Genomic DNA, 10,012 nt, shown 5'->3' on the forward strand with positions numbered 1-10,012 from the left:
GAACGTTTATATTAAAAACACGTGATCATTTTTATTTTAATAGCTTTGCTCCTAAGTCAAGCCATCCTCATTTCCCCTCTCTTAGAGCAACAGGTTTGCATGGATCCTGTGGCTACGGATGCGGCCCGAGCAGCAGCCCTTGTCCGCTCGGGAAGGCGAGAGGCGCGACCGAGCCTCGCGTGGCTCTGCGGCGTGCAGACAGCAACACGGCTCCTACCGGGCCATAGGGGAATTCACCCACAGACAGGAGACCAAAGCTTTGCACCAGAGCTTTCCCAGCTCTTGGTGTTTGTTTGTCACGGCTTCCAGAGCCCTGTGTGCTTCCCCACGGCACATGTGCTCTGGACAGACCTGATGGCCACAGCCCTGCTGCGACTCGCAGCACTGGTGAGCTGTGCTGTGTGGAACCGGGGAGCGTCCCACGAGCGCGTGGCTCCCGGACTGTGCAGCCTGGATTGCTATCACATGCCTTGTGTTCAACAACACCGAATTATTGACCGTTTCAAGCCTGGAAAAACAGGAATCTGTTATTTTGCACAGCACACGCTATTAATTCACTGACTAGACTGACAAATAAAACCCGGACAGAATTCCATCTCCCAAACTTGACAGCTGGGGATTGGCTTGAGCCAAATCTTCCTTAAATCTGAAGGGGGAAGGCTGGATTTGTCCCCAATGCCTCTTGTTGCCATGCTGAGTAAAACTAGATTTGTCAGACAGACGTTCAGATGCACCTTTGGCAAACAGCACTCCTGCTAATCAGCGTGAGCACGGGTCACTGTGCTCCTCAGTCTTCGTTTTTGTGTTTACCGTTCTTGGATAAATACTTGAGCACTTGTGCATAGCTTCTAAATTGGCCGGGTTGTTTTGTTTGCCTTCAGCAAATGATTTACTGAACAGCTTACCGGAGGACCGCTCGCCTGACTCTGCTGCACCCCAGTGGCTACACTGAGAGTATTTTCCAGGCTTTCTGGTTTCTAGTTGGGCTTCGCCCTCTACCGACAGAAACTGGTTTGCAGCTGCTTCAGTGCATTGAATAATGACCCTTCGCTTTGCCTTCGTTTGGTTTCCAATTCACTGGTAAATCAGACACAGAAAGGATAAAAGATCAGAATTAAAGAGTGCTAATTGTTGGAAATATGAATTTCTCCACAGCCTCTACAGGACAGGAGGGAAAGAGGAAGGCAAAGGATACAGAAATGCTTATCCAGAAATGGTTGTTCAGACTTGGAATACAAGTCTGAACCCAAAAAAAAAGGGAATGAGTAATGCTGAACAGAGGTACAGAATTTTAATAGATGCTGTTTATTGTGCTTGGTTTACAAGAAACACTGGGGGATATAGAATGCCATGAATAATTCATGACAAATTCATCAATTAGAGTTGTACTACGATATGAGATGATGTGAAAGCTTGACTATACTACGAGCCTGGCCATGGTGGGGGAGATGGTGGTTGGTTTGATTGTTCGTTTTTTTCCCCTGATCACAAGTTTAGAGTGGAATTAGAATTGTATTTAATTTACATTCCAACCAGGAACAATAAGAATGTTCTCCCATTCATCACAGAAGCACTTCCCAAGGACATTTTTCACTGGCTGTAAGGTGACGGGCTCAGGCTGCGAAGACCTGGAGGCAGAGGCCTGTCTGGGATCAGGGAGGTCATTACCTCTGCAAAGCCTCATTGAGGAAAACTCCGTCAATGTCTGTATGCCACACAGATTTTATACCACAAAATCAGCCTTGTATCTTCGCTAATAATACAGCTAAAATCTTAACAGTACCATACTATGTTTTTTAGTCTCCTAAAGTCTCCCAAAAAAACTTGAAGTCATCATAAAACTACCAGGAAACTGGCCTCTTTAAATATTACAAACAGATCTTTTGTTTTATCTCAGAATTACTGCTTTCGAGAGAGAAGGGAAAGAGACACCATCAGATCCCTGAATGCATTTTCTTTTTAATCAGGTAAGTGGCCTGTACAGCACTGAACAGACACCTTCGCTCCACCCGTGCAGCTGACAAGAACACAGGCTCAATAAAAGCTGACGGCCACTGCCTGCTGTACGAAGAAAAACTGACTCATAGACTTCTAAACTGAGAAAGGACTCTTCATAAAAGCTTGTGTCATAAATACACATATTCTAAAGCTCGGGCGCTTTTGCTGGCTGCAAGAGGGATTTCAGCTGTGTTCTCTCACACGGCTCCCGTACCAGTCCCTCTCAGGCACGTCCTGCCCTGGCTGCCCAGCACGGCGGCAGGTCCCAGAGCACGAGGGCCATCAGAAGGGTCACCCCGGCTCCCGGCAGCAGGAGCCGCCAGCGGGGCTGGATTTGCGTTTGCTGGGGCAGGTGCTGGTGAGGGCAAGCGCTGGCTCCAGCAGCGGGCAGGGGCTGAGGGATGTCCACCGAGAGCACAAACAGCAGGGCTGTCATTGTCCCCCAGGCTGGGGCCAGAGCTGGCCCTGCACTTTCAGCCCCACCTTCCTCCAGCTGATGTACCACCACGTAAAGAGCCTATTTGCTGGCAAGTCACCAGAGACCTGGATTTCACTCACGAAATGCCCTTTGAATACACCTACTTTAAGGGAGGCATGAAGGAAAAGCAACGCCCAGTCTACAGTGTAGCCCTATCCTTTTAGAATAAAAGAAACGTGTTTCCCTTATAGGCAGGTTCCCATAAATATGAACAAAAGAAGTGAAAAGAGTCAGATGAGGATTGTTTTCTTCCAAAGTTAAAACAGGAATATATTTCTAGTGCACCCTCCCCCAGCGTGTTTACACTGTGAAGAGACTGATGTGTAAAGCAAAACCATGCTGTTCAGAAATAATTTGTCACTCACCCTTTGGCCTGCGTTGCTATGCCAACATCAGTTAACTTCATTCCTACACCTACAAGGCATCAAGGAAAGAGAGCTTATGTTACCCTGGAATTCCCACGAACACCTTCGGATTCAAAAGCAGCATATATAGAAGCATTAAATATTATTTATTGATTCATGGTTTTACTCATTTGACACCATTTTTTCAAACATTTTAAGGTACCCCAATGCACAATAGGATGTTTGTGCTCTGTATCACTAGCAATTCCTAGAAGTCAGTCTCATGCTGGTAGTTTACAGACAGCAAGGTGATAAACAGAGCAGAACTTGTTTCCTGTGCCAGACAGCTGGTGGGAAAGAGGGGTTACCCCTTGATGACTGCATTGTAGGAAACACACAGAATCTTCGCTTATGCACCTGTCCTGGCATTTAATGATGGGGTCTGTGGTCCTGATGCTTTGCAAACTTGGGAGTACAATATCTACCAGTAGGAACTGGGTATTTGCTTTGCCAATCAAATAGCAATAGGTCACTCCACCTTAGTTTTACTTTTTGAGTGAGAGATCCAAAATCTCTTTTCTCACTCAGTATTTCCAAAAACTTGGGTATTTAACCTGTCCCTCTGTTGAGTTATTTATAGGCAAAATCCAGCCCTGCAGTATGCAATTTTTTCTGTACAGGAAAATGATGGTCCGAAGACCATTTTCCTCCAAGAGTACTCTCAGAAATCTCAACTGGTATGCCTGAAAAAGACTCATATGAAGATGACCAGAGGGGAGGGCTGCTCCTCTTCAACAGCAGCAGGTATATTGACCCTGGTGGCAGCAATCATTAGAGAGGCCCAGATACCATCTCTGCCGTTATGCTTCACTCAGGCTAGGATTCTGTTCTTTCTTCTCCCTTTAAATAATTTCAGGAGTTTTGTTGCTGATTTTCCTGCCCTCTCTTGTTAAAGAGGTATTTGGGATATTTTCTAAGATTCCACCTTTCTTTGATTTTCTTTACCAAGGGTCTCTCTCTCCATTTCAAATAAACCTTCGCCTATGGTGTCGGGACAGGCCCAGCAATGCAGCAGTTGGAAGGAGTCACGCCTCAGAAGCTCAGGGCCGCATTTACTGAATGTGAGAAGGGTGTTCCTTCACCATTTTTCCTTTCTTGGTGAAACATGTTTCTTCAGACCTAGCCAGGACCTGAATGTGGAGCATTCCACTCTTCAGAGACTGCAAGCATTTAAAGACAAGGAAAAGTGAAAGACCGGGCTGTTATTAACAACTGAAGTCTTTCATTCACCAGATATTTCATTAACCTCTGGGAGGTAAGACAATAAGCCAGGCTTGACTCATGCTGAGTGTCCCGATTTACTAAGGCGACTGTTAAGAATGTGAGATTTGTTTTTCCCTTTCCAAACTGTCTTCTTGTAAGAACATAAATTGATTAGATAAAGATCATAATACTGCATAGGTTAATACGTGCTAGGCCCTGCTGCCACAGTAGACAATTAATTAATGTCTTTCTGTGCCCCAGGGTGACACACAAATAAACACAGTGCACTTAGAAGAGGCTAGAAAATAAAATGCCCTAACTCCCTCTCCTATCTCTTATTCTGATGAGCACAAGACTCTGTATAAAACGGGCACAAGGCCAGGGTACCGTCCACATGTGGAGGAGACTCTGCCCATTACAAGGGTGCTCAGCACTGCCAACAGGACACAGAAAGCCAAGAAAACATTGCTCAGAAATAACAGTCTGGACGTTCTGCAGCTGCTGGGATTGACTGAGTGGTCACCAGCCTGTATCCTGGGAAACCATTTAACCGCCCCCACCCAGACAACTCACCTTGCAGGTCAGTGACCAGCAAACTCCCACTGGTCCTCTCATACACCCAGTGCTGGAAGGTGCAGCACTTCTGGCCAGCCTCCGAGTCTCTTCTCAGGAAATTTACTTCCTTGCCATCCCTGACAGAGTATTTCACAAACTCCCCAACCAGCTCCTCCTCCACTGTCGCATAGGGGATGTTATTAGCAGGGCGATGAACAAGAAAAATAGGAATGATCCTAAAATCAAGGGATAAAAACTCATAAAATCCAGAGTTCTGTCAATGAAAGAGGAAGAAACAGACAAAATGGCCAGTGATCTCAGAGAGTGAATGAACAGCTCCCAGGTCTAAACCAAGCCAGGAGACATCTGAATAAGACCTTGTGTCTTCTAAACGGAGATGGAGATTCAGCCTGCTGCCAGGCATGTAGGCCTTATCCCTCACGCAAGGCAGATGGAATTTCAACCATCGTTGCAAGCCCAACTCTGCACAGTAGCCTGACACTGGAACAGCAAATCCTTGGAAAAAGATCTATTACCAGCTCCTCAAGATGCTGCTTCCGAGCCCTGGAGGCAGAGGTGAACCTGGACTGAGCTACTGGTCTGACAAACACATTCAGGAAATGGAAAACTTCTGAAATGAAATAAACCAGCCTTGGGGAAAACCTGGAATCAGAGTTGGGTCTTCTGGGTTAAGCCTCTCTTTACAGAGAAAACTTGTGTAAGGAGGGACTTCATACCAGCTTCAGAATGCCCATGATTTCTCTCAATATTTCATTTCTAACAGAAAGCTGGAAAGCTGAGTTATCCCCCACTGCTGTTACTAGATGATACCAGAGCATCACCCAGTGGTGTTACTTTACAAACACGAATTAATTCCTCTAAACTTATATAAAAATCATGCCTTTGTCTTCACTCCTTATCATCCTTCTCTAATGGGAATGGAATCTCTCACCACCTTGATACTGAGTATTATTTAGGTCGTGACTCCAGCTATAACACTGTTCTCAGGACTCCTCTCTCTTCTTCTTCAGTAATTACTTCTAGCTATCAGTGGGCAGCTGTGGCCAGGATGACGTATCTACACATACATGTATATATATGCATATATATATATCTTTAGATATAGATATATAGATATATCTATATACTCACTCTGGTACTTCCCCAAAGCCTTCCAAGTGTTCAGCTTCAGCTGCATACATCTTCGCATACTCTCTTGCAGTAGTCTGGACATAGCATTCCTGTATTACAAACAGATATGCCTATGGAATAATCCTCAAAACATTTAACAGATCATCTGTTTGAACGTTTGCAAGACAGCTTTTCCACACAATTCTCGCTTATAAAGGACAGGGAAGCTCACCTGCAGCGCGAGTCTGTAGTTCTTTTGCACTAGATCATCCCTGCTCTTGGTCCCGTAGGTGATGGCGTTGTGCACTTTGAGCACGCAGGCATGGCCAGGAAGGAACATCGGCACGAGGCCCCGCAGCACCCTGCTGCGGAAGGCTCTCCGGTGCATGCCTTCGCCAAAGTGAAGCTCTTCTGTAGCTATTGTGCCATGCAGGTTCCCACCAAAATAGCTGTCACTGATTAAATCTTCTCTGAACATGAGCTGCATGAACTCAATTTCTTCCGCACCTGAAACAAAACACCACTTTGTTCTGCACAACGTCCCTCTGCAGTCGCAGGGAAAGGGGTGGACATGGGAGAACAAATGCATCTCTCCACAGAGTACTAAGGAAAACGCTCAATAGAAACAGAATACGTGGCCTAACTTGTGTTCATATGGGGCTGGGATCCTACTCCTCTAAATGTAGCTTGTTGCCTCTGCCATCTAAAGCTGCCTGGAGGACAGTGGCAGTTCGGGTCCGTAAGGAGAGAATACAGAGCATAGCAAACAAAAAACAGGTGAAAATCACAAAAGCTGTTTTTAAAACTATTAGGGTGGTTTTAAACTGGAGCTTCAAATGAATGTGAAGTCAGTCAAGCTGGCTGAGAACTAAAGAGGCACTGAGAGAATAAGGAGATCCTGCCAACTCTGCTTTTTTGGGATTACAAACACAGGAACAAAGCTAATGAGCATCTGTGTATGTAGATATGAATTTAAAAGTAGAACACAGTGCCGTGCCCCACTGTGCCCAGAACATGTTCTTCTGAAGCGAGCCTGTCTCTTCGGAAAAGCCAGAAGCTGCCAGTATAACCACAGCCTGCTTTAGCTTCCAGCTTGGAGTGTTTTCAAAGGTTGTGCCCATGTGTCTGTAGAGGCACTCGGCTGAAAGGGGCCTCAGTCCCTACCCAACGTGACCGTGCCGGAAACGTGCCCTTCCCAGTACCGACCACCTTCACCGCACCAGCTCCAGTGCTGCACGCTGCCATATTAAAGTGTTTCTTTTCAACCTGGCAAGCGCCAGCTTAAAAATAGGTTCATTAGCAAAGGTAGGAAAAAAAGCATGATTTTGATTTCATAAGTCACTTTGAACAAGAACCACATCTCTCTAAATGTCCATGCCAGCTTCAATCGAGAAGCAAACCCACGAATTTTAGTGATCTTTATATTCAGGAGAAATCGGTACAACAATATTTCTCCTATCCCCCCACCTGTGGATTTTGAAGGTACCAGTGGCATAAGAATGTGTGCCTAAATTTGTTACAGCTGCAATCCAGCAGGATTATGGATTTCACCCTTATAAATGGTGACTGGAATATAAATGGGAAAGAAAAAAAAATAGAGATTAAAAAGTGGTTAAGGTTAAACACTGAGAGAAACGAAAACATCCTAACTGCACTTCAGGTTGCTCTAATCGTAACATTTCAAGGAACATCAGTGGAAAAGACAAATAAGAGCACAAAAGGTGTACACTCCAGACAAATGAAGTCCTCAGCTCCCTTCATGGTCATCTCCGGGTTAGGTTCGGAACACTAACGGCTCTGTTCGGAGCACGGAGGAAACAGTGCTCATCCAGAGCTGGATTAGAAGGTTCCTTAACTCCACCTAAAACGCTTTGTTGATCACAAGTGATACAGTGCTGATACATGAAAAGTCTTGTCTTTATTTGAACAAGGAACTAAATGTTTCATTTTATTCTTCTAGAAAAAGAAAGAAAAACCAGTTGCCTAAGTGAAGTACTCAATTAGTACAGAGTGTTCAAAAATGCTAAACCAATTTGCAGTGCACTATCTATCTTTAGCTGCAGCACAGCAAGGCATATGCTGAGTGCGATTAAACACATGCTAACATATAGGGAAAGCATTCCAAATCTTCATGCTGCCTTTCTCTTGGAGTAAAGTTACATAGGAGGTGACTTGCAAAGACCATGTGTTTAAACACCCCTGGCAAGATTTTCTGCCAAAAGAGGGGCTCTGCGTGCCGATGCATCGCCCTTTCACCCTTCACCGGCCGGGCAGTGCTGGTGCACCGAGCTCACGAGAACTTACACGGTCAAGTCAGACCAGGAATTTGTCATGGCGTGTACTCCATAGCCCTGCACAAACCATTCCATCCTACCTGAAGGTAATTCACCCACAAAACTCCCACGAATTGAGGTGAATTTTAGCTTGCATGGTACAGAAGAGGTGAGTGCGAAAAGGGAGAGACAGCTACTGAAAACCACAATACTGATTCGGTGGATTCCCATAGTTTCCCATGGGATAACTATCAAAACGTCTCCATCTGGTTATATTTTTCCATCCTTTGTTCTGTTCGGAAATCTGAATGAACAAAAGTTTAGAGCACACGTTCAAACAGATGTGTGTACATACCTTCACAATTCTGAAAACTCGAGAGATGTTCCAATACTACAAGGAAACAAAGAAACAGATTTTTTACTCAAAAAATGAATGAAAACTGCCATTATCATTATTATTAATCAAAATTATAAACTGGGATTTACCTTCAGAAGTCAGATTAAACTCAGCAGTCACCTTTCCATACACGTTATTCAAGCAGCAGTAATACATTCCCTGGTCTTCGTTAGTGGCTTTAGCTATTGTCAAAGAGACGGGAGAGTCATCCTGGGCACTGGAACAGAATATGTTGATTTTCCACATTAACACTTTTTTAAAAGATCTTTCCCAACTATACCTCTTCCTCCTTTCCCTGGAATTTCCACCCCTCACCACAAAGACTGCTTCAAATGTGAAGCACATAGACAAAATACTTTATTTCACCCTACTTAGAAGCAGTCAGCCTATTATGTGTTTCACAACAGATGATCCTTCTACATTCTGAGAGGAAAGTACCTCAGTCAAATCCCCAAATAATTAAATCACATCAAAGGCATTCTAATATTCCTATCAATAGCATGGCCAAAATATTAAGTATGACCATATAAAGCCCCAAACACGGTACGCTGTTCCTCGGTATTGACTCCTCACTCAACTTTCTCTGTTCCTTTGGTTTTTTCAAGCTCTCTGATGTCTGTGTATGCAACCTCACAGGCGGACCAAGAGCAGACATTACCTCTGGGGTGCAATGCCACGTGAATGCAGCCCCAGCAGCGGCCGCCCCCGGCTGGCTCTGGCAGCACGAAACCGCACTCGAACAGGGCCACGCCTGACTGAAAAGTCCCTGCTTAAGTTGATTTTTTGCACCTATCATACTAATCCCCTTAACAGGTACAAGAGTGAATCACTGGAGTATTTCCCCAAAAGCTACTTGGAAACTACCAGTTCTTCAGAAACACTCACCTTCTCTGCACGCGAGATAGTAACTTGGAATCTTTAGTCCATGTAATGGTGGAATCACCATGAATGTCACCAAATTGACAGCACAGCTTAATGTTTCCAGAGCAGTCAGGGAACAAATCTGCTTGGATTTTCTTCAGCAGCTTGGGAGCTTGAAACAGAAGAGCCACATTTTAGGATTAGAAGACAATGATATTGTTTTGGCATTTTAAAGGAATCCCAGAATGATCTGGAGATGTTAAGAATATGAATCTGACAACACTGGTAAATAATTGCCATTTATTCTGATGCAGAACCAAGGCTTTAAAATATGGAGGTTTTAACAGATTAATTCAGTGTCCCACACAGTCAATGAAAAGGTTTTCAATGTAAAGACATTTGGAATTTATGGAACAAGACCCAAGGGCAGTTCTAGCCTGAAAAGGTATCCACATAAAATAATTTCTTTATCGAAACACATTCTCTGTGACTGAAGGACCAGCTGGCTTTGTCAGTAAAACAAGACACCACAAAGGCAGAGCATACCATGTGGTTACAGAATGAGAATCCACATTAACCGAATACTTGGACCTAGTACATTTTTTAACTGATCACAGCCTTTCAGAGAAGGAGACTTAAAGTTCCAGGAGAAGCTCAGTCTCCAAGGTGTTCTTGGAACATACCTGACGCACACAGGCAGGATGAGACTCTG

The 10,012-nt window shown here is 44.5% G+C and overlaps 1 protein-coding gene across 2 annotated transcripts in view; it reads right to left on the reverse strand.

Annotated features, from left to right (window-relative positions):
- Positions 1-10,012, reverse strand: part of ALPK2 (alpha kinase 2) — a 49,318-nt gene that overhangs the window by 26,424 nt on the left and 12,882 nt on the right. For both annotated transcript variants that reach the window (XM_082075042.1, XM_082075041.1), the window contains exons 3-9: positions 9,325-9,472; positions 8,529-8,656; positions 8,398-8,433; positions 6,002-6,276; positions 5,791-5,879; positions 4,657-4,874; positions 2,842-2,890 (exon numbers count right to left, since the gene is read on the reverse strand). In XM_082075042.1, coding sequence (XP_081931168.1) covers positions 2,842-2,890; positions 4,657-4,874; positions 5,791-5,879; positions 6,002-6,276; positions 8,398-8,433; positions 8,529-8,656; positions 9,325-9,472 — 943 coding nt within the window. The remainder of the gene's footprint in view (positions 1-2,841; positions 2,891-4,656; positions 4,875-5,790; positions 5,880-6,001; positions 6,277-8,397; positions 8,434-8,528; positions 8,657-9,324; positions 9,473-10,012) is intronic.

This window comes from Streptopelia decaocto (genome assembly GCF_964273445.1).
Source record: "Streptopelia decaocto genome assembly, chromosome: Z".
NCBI lineage: Eukaryota > Metazoa > Chordata > Aves > Columbiformes > Columbidae > Streptopelia > Streptopelia decaocto.